This window comes from Plectropomus leopardus, chromosome 11 (genome assembly GCF_026936395.1).
Source record: "Plectropomus leopardus strain MGB_pleo_1.0 chromosome 11, ASM2693639v1, whole genome shotgun sequence".
NCBI classification, from domain to species: domain Eukaryota; kingdom Metazoa; phylum Chordata; class Actinopteri; order Perciformes; family Serranidae; genus Plectropomus; species Plectropomus leopardus.
Genome location: NC_142186.1, coordinates 2,057,332 through 2,075,955, shown reverse-complemented (window position 1 = coordinate 2,075,955; position 18,624 = coordinate 2,057,332). Strand labels below are relative to the sequence as shown.

At 37.5% G+C, this 18,624-nt stretch overlaps 1 protein-coding gene across 2 annotated transcripts in view; it reads right to left on the bottom strand.

The window, feature by feature from the left end:
* Positions 1–1,275: 1,275 nt before the first annotated feature.
* The window catches only part of hace1 (HECT domain and ankyrin repeat containing E3 ubiquitin protein ligase 1), a 43,826-nt gene continuing 26,477 nt past the window's right edge, over positions 1,276–18,624 (bottom strand). For both annotated transcript variants that reach the window (XM_088084954.1, XM_042490274.2), the window contains 6 exons: positions 18,083–18,279; positions 15,756–15,887; positions 13,376–13,474; positions 10,568–10,638; positions 10,368–10,481; positions 1,276–6,322 (listed from right to left, as the gene is read on the bottom strand). In XM_088084954.1, coding sequence (XP_087941080.1) covers positions 6,220–6,322; positions 10,368–10,481; positions 10,568–10,638; positions 13,376–13,474; positions 15,756–15,887; positions 18,083–18,279 — 716 coding nt within the window. In that variant the 3' untranslated portion in view covers positions 1,276–6,219. The remainder of the gene's footprint in view (positions 6,323–10,367; positions 10,482–10,567; positions 10,639–13,375; positions 13,475–15,755; positions 15,888–18,082; positions 18,280–18,624) is intronic.

The following is an 18,624-nucleotide window of genomic DNA, read 5'->3' as shown; positions in this document are numbered from 1 at the left end:
ATATTTGGAATTACCAACAGAGGATTGGAGCAGTTGTCTCAAAGCCACCAGACTCCCCTGACAAAAAACACTAACTGTATTTTGCAAAACACAGGAGTTGGTTTGTGTGCAAGGTTGAGTGTAGATTATATATATATTTATAAAGGATAGTATGCTAAACTTTGCATAAACTGAAACTGATACTGATTTTTTTGGATGACTACAACACATTTTGCTGCTGACCCAGTCTGAAGTATACAAATCTTAGCTTCCGCTGAAAATGACAAGTCATGAAAAAGTCTGCCAATTTCAAATATCTCAACTAAGATAAACAGATAAATATAGATATTATATAAATATAGAAGTAAATAAATAAAAATAATGTTAATCATGGTCTAAAAATCAAGTCAAGTAATATCAAATGAGGTTGCCTGTCAGTCATGTGATTCAATAGATTTTTTTTTTTTTAAACCAAAAACGCAAGAGCAAGACTGAATCCTTTTTTTTAACCAGAATTATTTGTTTTAATCTGAATAAGAGTAACTGGAATATAGTTTTTCATATACTGAATATTTCAGTTTGTCAGGTATAAAACATTTTCCAGGAGGGGAAGTCACCTCACATGACTTCAGCTGGATGGTTTTCAAAATAAAATGTCAGCTGTAATTTCAACATTAACATTTAGGTATTCAGTGTCTAATAAGATATTTTATGTTATTATGGTTATTACTGGCTCTGTGCTTTTTTCTCTCCAGGATTTATGTGACGCGTTCAGAGCTTTCAAATAGTGTTTTGTTGCTTTGCAGAAGATTAACATTTCTGTAACGAGGCATCGATTGGACTGCTGGTTGGTGCTGTTTTCTGGAGAGGTATCAATATGGGGCTTGAAAAAGCTTTCCTGCTCTGATGCTACAGCGAGGTGAAAAGCTAGGCTGAGGTCGCAGCCGCTGTAATGTGCTGTCAGGACACAGCTGCAGCAGATGTTGGACTCACTGAATGCTGGTTAGGGGCCATTTAGCACCAGTAGACCTGCTGCTCTAAACTGGTGACCCGACACAGCACTCACGCGGTGGCCACATATGTTTATCCAGGGGAAAAAAAAAACAAAACACACACACGCACGCACGCACGCACGCACGCACGCAAGCACGCACGCACGCACGCACGCACGCACGCACGCACACACACACACACACACACATCCTCTTCTCACGTTCAGTACCTCCTTCTTATTCATGCAGAAACAGGAGAGAGATTCTCTTCCGCAGCTTGCCGGCAGCTTCACCAAATCACCTGGATTGTCAAAACAAGTTTTATTGGATAAAATCTCAAAGCACAACATTTACAGTATTTATGGTAAAATACATCATTTGATACTGAAGATGCTTACAGAAAGATCTATAAAGGCTCCATATTCAATAAACATTAACAGCAGTTCACAAAGCAGTTTTCAGGCGAGGCCTTCAAAAACAATACCAACGGATAATACAAAATATCAAATCAATATGTGCACTCCCTTTACAAATGGAAACAAGGAAAGGCATCATGATCCCATCTCTTTGAGAATAAAAACACATTTTCAGCATGTAGGCAAAAATACAAATAAGAAAAGGTCTTTAAAAGGATTTTGAGGTTTTGGCACAGCAAGCCAAACATTTGACATGTGCATGTATTGTAGGCTCAAGATTGCTAAAGAAGGTTGCTGTGCTTTCATTAAGCACAAATAAGCAAAGTAAAAAAAAATATTACATAGCAGACATGCATCTGATGCTGCACGGATGGAGCGGCGTGTCCATGCAGCGGAAAACACCTCTGCCTGAATTGTAATTCAATTTATTTTTGTTAAAGAACAAAAATTTTAAAAAATAAATCACTGAATATTTATGCTGGCATTTATTTGAGTATTTGTATTTATTTGGTACAAGTAATAGATAATTGATTTTTAACTTTTTCTGCAAAGATAGCACCCATAGTATTGGTACTGGCCAGTTGGCTTCTTTTTTTAAAACAACATTAATTTGATAAGTTAACCATTTGAAACCGGGAGCAACATCACTTTTTGTATTAAACCCTTTGAACCATGAGCAAATTTATATGATTTATTTCAAAATATTTCATAAATTACAAGAAATTATAAGATTTAAAAATTATCCAAAAAAAAAAAAAAAAAATAGGGAAAAATGTCTAAGGAAAAAGGAAAACAAAACTAGGGGAAAACTATATTTATGACTATCATAATTACACATTTACAATTATGTTACAGAATTGTTATAATTTCTAAGCACTTTTTTAAGTCTTTGACTTTTGAGCAAATGAGCAACTTTGTAAGAAATGCAAATTGCAAGAAACTGGTAGATTTATAAAATTATTTTTAAAAAGCAAGGGAGAAATGTCAAAGGAAAAATAGGGGAAATTAGAATTTATAATTCATGCAATTCATCACAATCATGATTACATATTTAAACTTATGTTACCAAATTATATTTTACAGTGCTTTTCTCCAGGTCATTTCCTTTTCTTGCTTTCCTTCTTTCCTTCTGTCCATCCATCTGTCTGCCTGCCCACCTGCCTTTCTTTCTTCCTTCCTTCCTTTCCATCTTTCCTTCCGTCTTTCTTACATATTTTATGTTTTTTATTGTATTTTTTAATTTCTTCTATTTCATTTATTGCTCACTGCCTTCTTCCCATGTTTCTGGAAGAAATCAAATTCATTTGCTCTGGTTTAAAAGGTTTCGTATCAGGATGTGCCAGGATTATAGAACAACACAAAGGTTCACAGTAAATATTTATTCAGTGTTATTCGCTGTCTATTTTCTGTAAATGTGTTGTTTCACCAAATACACAGGATAAATATTTGGTCGGAAAAAACCCTGAACCCTTTACTTTTTTGGTGAATCGAAACATAGATATATTCAGACCAGAAACACTGACTAAATGAAAAGTAAAAAAATATAGGGTAAAATAATACAATAACAATAATAATAATAATAATAATAATAATAATAATAAGTGACAATAATTACAACAACACTATTATTAATAATAATAATAATAATAATAATAATAATAACAATAACAACAATAATAATATTGAGGATAATCATTATATTTTTATGAACACTAGAGCTGCAAAAGTTAATTGGTAAGTTGTCATGAAATTAATTGCTAGTTTCGAGGTAATTTTTTTTAACCCCTTGCCCCTTTTTTTTTTATTTCTTTCACAAACATGGAAAAAGGCAATGACAAACTTAAGAGGGATTGACCAGAAGTGTGTAAGAAATTAGCAAAAAGTACAAGAAAATAACCTGAAAATTAGCAAAACATAAAATAAATTTTAATAAAATATCAAAATGTGTGTGTGTGTGTGTCTGTGTGTTAATGACTTGCTTAAAAATGATAATTCTATTTTAAAAATAAAGTATATGATATGATAATTTTAAAAATTGTTCTTTTTTATGTTCTATTCCCCCCTAGCTTTTTTTAAAAAAATATATTTATATCTACTAATTTCTTTTAATTTGCAGGATATTTCTTGTCAAGTTGCTCATTTCCTTTTTCCGTTTTTTTCTTTTTGTTTCTTTAAATAAATCAAACCAACATTTTCAAGGTTGAAAGATTTAAATATTCTTGAAACATGTCTGAAGGCAGCACAGAACAGTGATGTTGATCCAGGTTTTTAAGGGTTTAAAGAAGAAATTCCAGATCTTTAAATGTGAATATTTTTTGCTTTCTTTTCTCTGCTATGATGGTAAAATCAAGCTCTTTGGGTTGTGGTCAAAACAAGACATTTGAGGACGTCATTTTGGGCTTTGGGAAACACTGATCAACATTTGTTACTATTTCATGACATTTTTTTAGACCAAACTATGAGGAAAGTAACTGAGAGTAGTCGACAGTGAAACTAATAGCTGGTTGCAGTGCTGAACACTCCCATCCACATATTGGTAGTAAGTAGTACATATTGATGGTACATGTTAATACAACAGCATGCGATTAAGGACAATTACAATGCGTGTTTGTCTCTCTCCTGGTTCAACATGTGTTCAGCATGCACACAGCCGGCTCCATAAAGAAATGTACCCAGTGTGCTGTGGGAGAACGTAACCATCATACCCACTTTGGGATGACTTGGACCGACCTGATAAACCAACATCAGTGTTGGACCTCACCAACGCTCCTGAATGGGAACATTCCCTTCAGTCTGAAACAAGCAGCACATAACGACCCTCATTTACCAAAGAAAGAGACTACAGGAAACCAGTTTTGTGGTCATTTCCATGCAAAGCTCAGAGTTTATCATTGGTGACGTGAGTGGAGGATGCGGGCAAATCTCACGTCTCACGGTCTCAGCTCACAAGTTTGAGTCAACGCGGACTGACTAAATTAAGGATTTATCAGCACATGTTGCTTTGGAAAAACTAACTCGCCTTTCCATTATGGCTCCATAACACGCCTACGTGGCCTTCGATTGAACATCACTCAGTGGAAACACAGTCATCTCACAATTGTGTTTTATCAACATTTCAAAAATATTGCTTAAGTTTTGCACAAATCTGTAATGGAAACCCGCCTAATGTCATTATTTAAATACTAGCAGCCTTAGTTATTACATTTATGCTGGTGTTCGGCTCAGACACAGGTGGTGCAGCTGTGTCTCCTCCATCACCTGTTTAGAAAGCAGCCCCGACACTTATGTGCTCTATGTTCTGGTACAATTATAAGCTTTTATATGTATTGTAGGTTAATATATTACTAGGATATGTCAGCTATTTCTGTATATATCATGGATGTATTAATTAAATATTCCAGCCTAATCAAGAGTTTGATTGTCCACTGTAACCCGGTTGATTGCAGCATTGTTCTCTCTCCAGACTTTCTTCCTTTCCTTACTTCCTTTCACGCCTTTCCTCAGGCTGGCAAACACAACCAGTTGGTTAAATTTCAGGATGCCAGTGTTTCCATTTCCAGCTCAGAGAAGTTTCTCCTCCTGGCCTTATGTCATAAACTCTTGGAGCGAGACCTCTAAACTCAGAATATATCAGGGCGTGCTATGGAAATGACGATTTCCACGGTTACATTCATCAACATCCAGTCATTTGTACACTCGTGAGATAAAATTCATGAATCACCGACCCTATCGTAGGATGATTTCCGCACTCGGATCTGCACTGGTATGTAGGCTGGATTGATAGATGAGGATCGTTGTCTCTGGTTTTAGAATGACATGATCGGATGTTTAATATGAATGTTACGCTGTCCACAAACTTTTGGCCACATAGCGCATTGGTTTGATTGTATTTCCTGGTGTTTGGCTTATTGAAAATAAAAATATTTTTGGTTGATTTACTGTGCGATAAGGTATCAAACAAAAAAATCAGGTATGATATTGGCAGCTTGGCTCTGACAGTGAGTGCTTTTGATGGAGAAGAGTCACTGATACAACAGCGAGATCAACGCAAAAAAAAAAAAAAAAATTACAAATGAGGCAAAAATGTAGACTTGTTCTATTCTTCTTCTTCTCTTCTATTCTCCAGTACATGTGGGCCTGGTGCTGATCCATTATAGAAACCTGCACCATGAAGCTGAAATATGGATATGATCCAGTTTGACTGGTCTGAATGTTTGAAACTGATCTATTCTGCACTGGTTCCTTATAGAAAGCTCCGTAAAAACAAAATGGATATTTGACATTCAGTAAGCATGCATGGATATGTTATTATCATTGGGTTGTTTTTAAGTAGAGGATTGACAGTACAGCGCCTTGCAAAAGTAATAACCCCTCTCTGTGTTTCTCCAATTTTGTTGCATTACAACTTGTAATTTCAATCGATTTTTATTGGGAATTTTTGTATCGGACCCTCACCAATTTTGTCTATTTTGTGTAGGCTGATTACACAAACCCCCCAAAAATCCATTTTAATTACAGGTTGTAAAAAATGCCAAGGGGGCTGAATACTTCTGCAAGGCACTGACATATAAATGCTGTTTCTGCCTTAAATAAATGCATACATGAAAATAGTCAAATTTAGAGCATATTGAATAATTCTTGGCATAAATGACCAAATAGAAGCTTCGATAGTAAAAATAGAGGTTGTGGCACAGCTGTGGAGATCCAGAGCCTGTCGTCTCCTCTGTGCCTCTGCAGCAGCTCCTAAATAACAATCTCCCTTTTTTTTTTTTTTTTTCCAGCAAAAGCAGCGGCTGGCTACAAAAAGAGTGTCCGCGGAACTGATAGGATGTTCACGCCATGGTGTAGCCGTAGCTCCCACAATGCAGCGCTACCAGCAGCCGGTCCCTCAGGACCTCCTGGCTCGGGTATTCGGGGAGTTTCAGCATGTTGATACTGTGGAGAGGACACAGAGGACAGAGGGTGGGCTGGGCTGCTGGTCATGATGACTCATCTGCAGCTGCTGGAGGAGCTCTGATGTCTCATAGCGATACAAATAAAAGGGCTGCAGCCGTATGAATAACCTGTTGCACATTCAAGCATGCACAGACCTCTCCCTGTTTTTAAACTGGGCTGTCAGAGCTGGAGGACGCTGCTGCCCACAGCCAAACACAGAAGAGACACACTGCCCTCTAGTGCTCAGTCACATCTGTCAAAAGTCCCTCAGTGAAGGCTTGTCCAGTGACTCCAACTGAGTCTCCGTGTCTGTTTATTTCTTAACCATTTGGAGCATTTTACGCTCTTCTCATTCTCATTCTCATTTTTTTAAAATAATTTTGGTTGTTTTCATGCATATGGAATACATTTTGGTAAGATGTAGTGTAGTTTTGTTCAATCTACGAATTTCCAGCTCAGCTCCTACAATAAGTCTAAAATACACTGTAGAAACTAAATAGTTACATTCAGACTGTTAAGGTCAAAAAATGCTCCATTGAAACCCATTGAAACTGACTTGAACTGATGAAACTGATTTTTGATCCCACAGCCATCAAAGCATAAAAACATGCATTATATTATTTCTGGGTGTCATTCTGGGCTTTTGCCTTGGAATTTGTTATTTTTGCCATTTTCCACCTGATGTCTTTTTTTTCCCTTTTTTTTATCCATATTTGGCATCTGGAGAAAATACATGCTATTTCCACAAGGTGCACTGCCACAATCTATGTTACTGCTAATCATTGACATATCCCAGCCTGTGATCATCAAATAAAAAAAAAACCTTTGCATGTAGTATACTTAAAATAATAAATTTTTGTGTTGCTTTTTTTCATCTAGAAAGACAGTAGCATTGTAACAAAAACCTGACATTTTAAAGTGTTAAAATTCTGAAAATTAATGAATATTTCATATTTATGATTGGGACCGATGCTGGCTAAAAAAATAAACTCAGTTAAAGTAGATTATAATATTAATGTATAATATTATAATCTAATATATAATATTATATATAATCTGTAATATTTTTTAAAGCCTGAAAAGCACATTCTGTGTGCAAAGTGGTATGAGTGTGATTATTTGACACTGAACATAATGTATAGAAATCAGTTTTCCTTCTAATCATTGACATATCTCAGGCTTGATAATAAAAAAAAACTACTTGGCATGTAGAATATTGAAATTATTTTTTCATCTAAAAACATAGTGGCATCATGACAAAACCCTGGAATTTACCGGGTTAAAATTCTGAAATTAAAGAATATTTGACATTTATTTAAATCATATTAAATTCTAATATTTTTTAAAGCTTGATTTTTAAAAGTGAATTACCATCACGCAGTCGTGTGCCTCAGTACTAACAGTGAAGCTGCGGTTACAGTTTACATCTCTGTCTGCAAAATCATGGACTTTCACCCCCCAAACCGACTGCAAGATTTATGCAACCAGCACAGTTTTAACAGACTGAAAAGTTTTTTTTTTTTTTGTTTTTTTTTTATGTGGAACATTATGATGTCACAGTGAGGTTGACCTTTTGGACATAAAATATCAGCACTTCATCATTTTATCCTGTTAAACATATGTGTGTAATTTTGTCATAATTACTATAAGAATTACTGAATTATGGCCTAAAGCAGGATTGACCACCAAATTCTAATAAGTTCATTGTTTAACTCAGCGGACGTTTGTGTCAAATTAAAAAAACTCCCTCGAGGTGCTCTTGAGATTACACGTTCACAAGAATGAGACTAATGAGGTCACAGTGACCTTTGACCACCAATATCTAATTGCTTCATCTTTGAGTCGATGTGGACATTTGTGTCAAAATTTCTAAAATTCTGTCTAGATTTTGCATTAACAAGAATGAGACAGACAAGCCTATGACCACCAAAATCTAATCAGTTCATTCTTGAGTTCAAGCAAATGTTTGTGCCGAATCTAAAAACATTCCCTCAGGTGTGCATTAACTACAGGTCATAAACTTCTTTTTAAAATATGTAAAAAATGTGAAATTCTGGATTATTGCATCAGTATCATCCATGAAAAGCAGTAATTATCTGCTATCAGTATTGGCTGAAAAAAATACACATCCATTATCTGAAACATTTCCAAAAATGTTTCAGATCTGTCATTCAGGAATCTGTCATTTTAATACAGAACACTGTAACAGTGCCGTCATTTCCCCTTCATGCATGCATCATTGTGGTCATCTGACAGAGGATTTCATAAATTAACCTTTTTATCCAATTAAAAGCCACATTTTTACAAAACACATTTGAGATCCTTGTCATTTTTAAAGGTATGTTTTAACATGATGAAGAACATCAGTCATCAGACGTCTGGATCTGACATTATCCGAGAAACAAGAGCTGGTCTGCCAAACAGCTTCAGAGAAACAATGTTTTTTTTTAACATGAAACTGCATTATTCAGTGTTTTTATGGGTTTTAATTACCAGGCTAATTTGTTTTGGAGAGGAAGAGACCTCTGCAGATAATCCAACATCTGCTAAAAACCTACTGAACAATGAACACCAAAGAAGCTCTAGCTGGGAGAAACTGACTGAAATGACAGAATTCCTCTGTCTTATGTTTCGACTGGGAGACCCATAGTGGCAGAAAATTATATATTGTTTGTTTAAATGGGTTTATCTTGAAAAGCAGTTCCTCTAGAGATCAATAACTGCTTCTAAACTCAACTATTTAAAAGAAATGGCTAATAATACATCATTAAACACAATTATTTATTTATTTATTTAAATTACCAAGAAGACTACGATGAAATTTCATGGCAAAGACACACTGCAGCTGGGCGATATGGCTTAACATAATAACAGAATAAACTAATTTGACTACTAGAATACAAAATTATTGGATGAACTGCAGTCACAATAAAGTTAAATAATTACTTTCATATAGTAAAGTTAAATAAAATACTGTTATAATAACATTTAATAAAACATGGTTATAAGGAAATTAAATAAAGTACTTTTATGATGATTTTTTTTTAAAAAGTATTATTATAATTAAATAAATCAAAGGGGGACCCATAGTGCTTTTATTTTGAAGGACCTGGTTCGTCTCAAGCAGGAAGTGTCGAAGCTTTCGGTCAACATTTGGATGTTAGCAGAGAGTTAAACAGATACCATGGCACCTTCAACTATAAGGATTCATTCACTGTGAGCGGCAACAAACTAACAGAACTAACAGAACTCGCTCTGCTGCTCTGTGGTCCCAAAATGTGACTAAATAGTTATTATTGAAGCTCTGCAAATATAAACACAAAGCCTCACCTGCTCACATTACTGCCACTACCACTCGTTAAGTTAAACTGTTACCGCAGTGACATTAAACCTGGTGATTTATTCTCTGTAAGCTGGAAACAAACTAACAGCTCTCCAGTTTATAGATCAATAATATTTGAAAATCCCAGTAGTGCTCCATGGTCGCAAAATGTGATTAAACAGTCACAATCTGGAGCTCTGCAAAAGCCCTACTGTGTGTGTATGTGTGTGTCTGTATGAGAGAGAGAGAGAGCCTTAGGACGGAGCACGAGAACCTAAACGCTGGTGGCTTATAAAGGCAATGTGACAATTTCAACTCAATGTTCGTGATAGTTATATAGTACCTGCAACAAGCCATGAAACCTTAAGTAAATTCTATGTATCATCCATCCCCAAGACACAAAATGTAAAATACACAGTTCCTGCACTCTATAAACATATCACAAAAAAAGGCCCCAATGAAGATCCAATGGCCTACTGACAGCAGTCTGTTACATGAGTGTCCAGTGACAGAAAAGACTTAAAATTGGACAGCTGGACTGAGCCAAGGACAAAGACTGCTGATAGTGATACCAGTGACTAAGACTGAGACATGTACAAGTTAAAGCTCCCAGTAGACCATGAGAAGTTGTGGAAAATAGAATAAACATCTCCAAGAGGACTCAAGACAGAGACTCACATTCTACGATAGAACTATGTAAATGAACAGAAAGAGAGTCATTACCAGGTACTGGAGGTAGGCAGTAGGTTGGAGGTGTATGGCACTGCAGCAACGGTGAACTTTTGTAAACCACTGCCTCCCATCAGGTAGGCGAAGCCGCCATGAGGAACCCTGGAGCTGAGAGGGAAGGGGAATCCATTACTTATGATTAGACATTCCCAGATTTCTATATTAAGAACTCGAGTTTAAACTGAGAAGCAAACCTTCCAGTCACAAACTGAAGCAGAAGAACCCGTTCCTCCTGAGTCAGACTGTTCACCACCACCCAGAACCACTGCAAGGACACACACACACACACACACACACACACACACATACACGCACACACACACATACACGCATCAGCTGATGGCAAACACAGTCAGCTGAGGGGCTTCGGTTCACAGAGATGTTGTTGCAAAGTGACATAAATACACTTCTGTTAACTTGTGCACAAGTGAAACAGTTCTGACGACTGTTGGGAAATTATTTCTCCTCAATCAACCATCTTCTTTAACATCATCTTCATCATTCCTCTGAGGAATTTGTTTTTTTAACTCTAAGCTGCGCCCTCAAGAGCTTAATCCTTTAACACCTGGATTGACATCAGTTTTCTTGTGTGGCGCTCTGACACCGTTCACAAGCTTTCAAACCTCAACAAACTGGTTTGATTTCTTTGAGAAAAAAAAAAGTAAACAGCAACTTGGCCAAAAAATTATACTGCACATTACAGAAATTGTTAAAAAGTGACAAGAAAATTCCCTGAAAATTATTAAAACAACAAAAGAAAGAGAGAAATATTAGAAAATTGTATATCAAAAAATAGGGAAAAATGTCCAGAAAATTATATTCATAATATTATATTTATGTATGTAAGTTTAGTTACAGAAAAAAAATACTGTACATGTATTACTTTTATTTCTGTTTTGTTTTTTGTTTTAGCACAACTTTATTCAACTCACCCTTTACATTTATTCAGGTTTAAAGTTATGCATATTAAGGGTGGGTTGCTTTTAGTGACAGGTGGATGCTGTCCATTGACAAGTCCCTACCATGGTGACAAGGCTAATTAACATAACCACGGTGTAACCCCAGATTCACAGAGTACAGGTGTAGCTAATGCTACTACTACTACTTTCAGTGTGTTTTCAGCAGAGATGCTTGATATTATATGCATGTCATCTGTATCCACAGATTTTGGCTTTAAAATGAAATATCTATATTTTTAAACATGCCAATTTCTGCTGAAAAACGTATATATATTTTTTTTAATTGACAAAGTGAACATGTAGAAAACATAAACCCTAAGTTAAAGAATTTTTCTTATTTTGCACAATAAATGAATATTGCGTACACTGAAAAGTATTACATTGCATGTATCGGCCAAATGAGCTGTTTAAACTCTCTGAAGCCGAGCTTGTCACATATGACAAAAATGCCCATTGTTTACAAACAATTTCACAAGTTTTTAACCATAAATTGTAGCTTTTTACATTTTTTTTCTTGCTGGAAGGTAGAGACTGTGCCGATCTAATGTGGCTCTTGGTGCAATCTTAGCCTTTACCTAAGCTTTCCTATCCAGCCTGCAACTCCTGTGTCTTTTCCAGGACTTTGTACAATACATCCATAGTCATAGATCCAATAGATCCAATATTGATTGTCTTTTTGTCTATATTTTATCCATAATCAGTCATTTATCATCACAAGCTTTGTAAACTATATATCTTATAAATGTTTTGTTTTTTTTGTTTTAGGGAACAAAAAAGCTGAGTTCTGTATTGCAGTGTGTGTTATTTCAGTAAAAACTATGAGATTAAATTTTCTTTTATTTATATTTTGTCTTTATATTCCCATCACTACTTTTACATTCAAGTGGCATCTCTGCAGTACAAATATTTTTCTAAGTGCATCTTGTTTTAATGGTTTCAAGCTGGTGTCTGCCACCAAAAAATAGCATTAGCATTAGCATTATCGCAGTTAACCCTGGATGTAATGCTAACCAGCCTAGCAGCTACCATTAGGGTTATCTCCACCTAAATCTAAAGAAATCTATATATAGTCACTTCATGCACTACAAATCAAGCTGGCGGTGACTAAAATGCCAAACTGGAGGCTTTAAAATTAGAGTTCACACACCAACACATGATGTCATGGTGGCTATGTTCATTATTTATACACTCCATAGTATTTTCACTGTGGGTTGTGAACATTTGGACACATCATTGAACATCATTAAACTGCTCCCAAATTTGCCTTTTAACTCTTTTCAAAATATAAAATGATGCTCCAGTGTTCAAAGTGCTGGGCTGAAATAACACATTCACTTCATTCACTTGACTGGAGTGTTCAGAGGCACCTGCCAGGATCAGATTCAGGTTCAGGCAGATTTTAGAATTCAGTTTCAGAAAGCAAAAATGCAAAGTTTGATGAATAAAAGCATTTTTTCAATTATTGTGTGTTGCGTGTCTCATTATAATGATCGCCAATAAAATGAATTAATTAAAAAGCGCAAAGAAAGTGTCAGCACGGGAGGAACTTTTACTTTGTAAAACCTCAGGGAGCTATTTTTATTTATTTATTTTTATTTAAATTTTCACTTGCCTTTATAAAGAGAAGTTGCTGGGAACTTTCTGTAAATGATTTTGAAAGTTTCAGTTTTGATTAAACAGTTGCTAAAGATAGGAAGATTGATGACAGAAAGATTTGGTTTTTATTGTAAATGCATATTGGTTCCAAATATGGGTTTTTGGTCTCATTAACTACTAATAATCAGTATCAGTATCAGCCCTGAAAAACCAATATCAGTGGATCCCTCCAATGTACAGACAGACATAAGGACTGAGGAAGGAGAGAGCCAGCGAGCTGATGTCTGACCTGCTGTCACACTCATTAGAAACACTGACTAATTGAAAATGTGATTTTCTTGAGTTTTTTTCAAAATGATTCATTTATGCAATATGGTGTGACTAACTGGTAAACATCCCCGTCACCACATGATTCACCCTCAGAGGCTGGCAGAAAAAAAAGCCCACCTGGATGACTGGCTCCTGAGGGTCGTAGCCACTGGTGTACTCAGTGTTCCTGCACCAATCCTGCACATCGATCTCTGGCATCCCTGACAGCAGGAGCTCCTGCATACGCGCGCGCACACACACACACACACACACACACACACACACACACACACACACACACACACACACACACACAAAGGAAAAACTCCAGCTAAAAACACGTTGACATTATCAGCAGCATAAATCCCACAGTTTAGTTGTTTCAGCCCAAAGTGTCCACATCTGACCTGATCAGTGCTGTAGTTTGACAGATAAACTGGTGATCTAAGACAGCTTCTTTACCTGCATTGATTCTCTCTGAATGCTCAGATCCAAGTTTTGCCCTCCGGATAGAGATTTCAAGAGTTCACCTTTGAGTTTGTGCCAAAAGTGAGTACTGATCTGATACCAGCACTCTCTTTAACTCTCATTTCAAATCAGTAAACCTCACTGCGGCCAGCTCATCTGAACTGAAGTTTATTGGAAGGTAATATGAGTCAAAGAACGCTGTGGCTCTGAAAAAACAACTGGCTGGCTGCTGCGGCTCCACCTGGCAGCCGAACCACTGAGTTTCTGTAATGACATTGACTGAGAGGCAGTATTTAATGCAGATCAGTCACACCTACATAACAGCTGCTGCGCTGGGAATCAAATCTAAACACTGATTGGCAGTGTTACTGTAATCACATTACATTTGTTAGTAACGCAGTAATGTACGGCATTGCTTTGAAATTCACTCAGTACATTTACACACTGTTAGAAAAAGTTGAATTATTGTGTTAGTCTGCCTAAAAATGGACTTTTAAAACCCATGTAAACATGTTGATTTGACTGAAATCATACTAAACCGAGTGTAGTCCGACTAACACCCAGATAATGCAATTGGAAATCTAGATATTCAATTAAATTTATTTATAAAGCCCATTATGACAAAACACAATTTTCCTCAGAGGGCTTTAAAGCATACGACATCCGTCAGACCTTAGACCCTCACGTCGACTAAGCAACCCCCCTCCCCAAAAAAAACAAAACTGGACAAAAAAACAGTCATATAAGTCATAATCTATCATGTAAACACCTCAGTTGGACTTTAACTGGAAAAGGTGATCTGCGCATGCTCCTAGTCACCACTGGTTATAGTTAGGGACTGTTTGTTATTTATGAGGGGGGAAGGAGTGCTGGAAAACAGGTCAGTAACTGAAAAAAAATGCAAGCATTGACGTGACGTGACGTGACGCAGCAATTTTATTGTTATTGTAAATAATACTTATTTAATAATATTGCAACTAGCTGAAAGGGGGCATATCTCCACCTGCTGTGATGGAGTCTGACATATTCCCATCAAAAAATGAATTCTCCCCTGCTGCTTGTATACTGAGACAAGGACAGCAGCCACATTAAATGACCTAAGTGAGCTATAACCATGGCTCCACTGAACTGTGCATGTAAACGTACTGAGTGTTCACATTATGCTCACTGATCAAACAATTATGTTGCTAACTTGTGTCACGTAGTTTCTTTAATTATCTGAATAATGAAAGAGAGACTCCTGTTCATGAGGTATAACTGCTGCTTTGGTGATAAACATGTCAACTAAGCTGGAGCAGTCGGTTGTGTACACATTGTATCAACGTGTTTCTCAATACTGTGGGACTTGTCTCCCCTGTCTGTGGCACTCAGCCCATTGGATCCTATATGAAGCTTTAAAAACACCTAACAATGCATAGTCTCCTTTTTTAAAAAGCTCTCACTTCCTGAAACACTGTGGTTTTTAACTAACATTGCTCAAGCGAGGGGTGTCTGGGACTACTTTCAGTGGTGCATTAATCGCATCTGTGTTTTAGTAAACAGAAATTTGCACGTGTGAGTTCTTTGTGAATAAGAAAAATAGAGAATCTTTCCATCCTTCTCCTTTAACTCTAGGTACACTAACAGAGCTGAACGCAGCTGATCAGAGTCAAACAGCTGTTGTGCTGTGAGAACACAAACCAGGCTGTTGAGTCGTCAGTTGTCCTGCGATGACAGCGTGGCCGAGACATGTCCAACAAACCCGAGGCGGGATAATCATCATGCCACACTATTGATCTTTGCACGAGTGAGCACGTAAAATCTGCCGACACAGTAAAAAAACCCTCTAATGGAGTTGGAGAAGAGGGATGGGCTTCAAGGTGACCCTCGCACCCCACACCCCGCCCCATCCAGACATGGCAAATCAATCCCTGCATCAGAGGCGAGCTGAGCGGGCAGGAGGAGGGGGGACAAGGAGAATGCCAACAGTGAAAGGCAATGGATGTGAGGAGGAGGAGGAGCAGGAGGTAAAGTAGGGAGAGAGGAGGAGGTCGGAAGGAGGATGACTAACCAATTCATATTCGTCGAATAGCTGAATGAGTGAGGGGGGAATGAAGGTGTGGAATCCTTGCAGGAAGCCGTTTATCTGAGGCTGGATGGCTCGCGTCATCCTCAGCTCCGTCACCAGCTGGACGTACTCGGCCTGAGAGAGGACACACACACACACGCACAGAGATCAAAGCCTTCAGAAATACTGATGGACAAGAGAGAGACACCGCTCAGAGAGAAAGACTCTGTTGCTGTTGGACAGACAGTGCCCTCTGCAGGAACACTGCAGCACTGCAGCCTTTAATTAGGACTGCCTGCAATGAGCCGAAGGAGACAGATCAATCACTCAGAGGAGACCAACTCTGGATGAACAGAATAGAAGAGAACTTAAACCAAAACAACCGCATCTTTAAAATTGGACAGATTTTTGATTTTTTAAAAAAGTCCGCTTGTGGTTTTGCAGTAACATTGTCCGGCAGCGGAGCAATGCCATCTGATTTTGTACAATCTGTGAGCTTGGAGATGCATAGACAGACCATTTTATTTTCTATTTGCATTTTCTTGAACGGCAATGTAGAAGTGAGATGGCTTTTTAAAAAAACTAGGCCATCTATGCAGTAGCTTGCTGAGATAAGTGTGACCATGACCTTTGACTTTTTAAACACAAGATTCTAATCAGTTAATTCTTGAATCCAAGTGGACAAATTTAAGGAAATTCCTTCAAGGCCATCTTTGGATATTGTGTTAATGAGAATGAGATTGATGAAAGGTCACAGTGACCTTGACCTTTGAACACCACATTTTTACTAGCTCATCATTCGGGCCAAGTGAATGTTGGTGTCAAATCTAAAGAAATTTCCTTAACGTGTTCTTGAGATATTGTGTTGAAAAGAATAAGAAAGACAAGGTTATGGTGATCTTGACCTTTGACTTGTGACATCCAAAGTCTAATCTGCCCATCACCGAGTCAAAATGTATATTTGTGCTAATTTTAAAGAAATTCCCCCAAGGCATTCTTGATATGTTACGCTCAAAAAAATGGGTCAGACAGACAACCCTAAAACAATGCCTCCAGTCTCAGCTTTCACTGACGCAGAGGCATTAAAACAGAGAAAAGGAGGCTTTTGCTCACGAGATAGAAAAAGTACAACTACCAGTATGCAGCTTTTAGGTTCCAAACATGGGTGTTTTGTAGCAACCTGTGTATTTACAGCATCTTTTTTTGGGCTCCAGCTTTCCAGTGGGGATTGTGTCCCCAAAATGGAGTATTTTAATCCAAAACATGTTCTTTGCTTTCTTTTAGTTAGTTTGTTTTTTTTTAAAGATTTTTTTGGGAGGGATTTTTCCCTTTATGGATAGGACAGCTATAGAATGACAGGAAACTTGGGAGAGAGAGGTGGAGTGACACGCAGCAAAGGGCCACAGGCTGGAATCGAACCCGGGCCACTGCAAAGGCCTCAGCACGTACTCTGGCAGGTGAGCTAGAGGCCGCCCCTAACCAAGTGGTTTTTGTGCCTAAACCTAACGATATGTTAACCACAGCATTGTTGAAACGTAAAGCGTGGTAAAGAGAAACATTTTCTTCTGGTGAATTGGCTGGAGAAATCGTAAATAATTGGACAACAGCTTACCGTTTGGAGAAGTTTGTCTCCTTTCTGCAAAAAGCCCTGAAGACAAACTTCTTCCATGTGCCTGGTTTACATGCAGTGTGCTGACCTGGTTACTGTCAAATCCTCATTTACACCAGACACCTTCCCCGACCAAAGCGTACTTATTTGAACTTGAGAAGCGATACACGAGGCTACATCCTGACAGCACATTCAAAGAACAGGCTGTGTAGTCAGAGTACATTTTGTCTTGCAGCACAAATGGATCTAAAATGTACTAACAGTCAAAACTGTGGACTTATTTGACTTTTTGAGCAGCTGCTGCCAACCTTTGCTATTTTTTTTTTTTGTTTTTGTGACCGTTACACAAGAAGCTTTGTCTCCTTGATGATTTTTCTTCTTCCGGAACAATGCAATCATGAGAAAAATCAAATAACAAAGAAAAAATATATATACATAACAACTACAGAATTTTGTTTCTGATTAATTCCCTCTCCAACAAACATGTCACAACCCCACCCAGCGTTACAAACCCCTAAATGAGAAACCCTTTACAGTCGTTATTTACCTGTAATTGCCATCCAATGAAAGAGTCTGTTTCCATTAAACTCTATGAAGATATTTTTAGTGACTATAAAGTATTACAATCTATCACTCAACTTTTCCTTTCACTAAACAAACTACATGTTGTGTTTTGTTGATACTGTGAGACATGATGCCTCTGACTGTGTCTGTGACTGACCTTGTTGTCCTGGGTGACCAGGATGCTGGTGCCTCCAGGTTTAAGCGGCACTTCCTCCATGGCCCCGAACACATCCGTCTCCACAGAGAAGGTGAGCTCCAGACCCAGATCGCTGATATCGTTATCCAGGATCCACTGCAGGTTCTTGGCATACTCTGGATCAATGGACGACACGTCCTGGTAGTTCACTGGGATACCTGGAAAATGAAAACACACACACACACACACACACACACACACACACACACACACAACAATATAAACATAGTAATAAACACAAAATATGACTTTCACATTAAGTAGAGCTCGACTCTTAAATTTCTCACAGATTTTGTCAAAGCTAGGTACTCATATTAGAATATATATATACACATACATTTAGAGGTTAACTTCTGGGGAACATTAATGGTGTGCAAATCAACAACAACAACAATTTTAACAGCTGTGAAAGACTGAAAAAATAGTGCATTATTTCTGTCATTCAAACTGCAATTCTACCCTCTTCCACAATGTGGGTTACAATAGCAGAGTGGCGCTGTCTG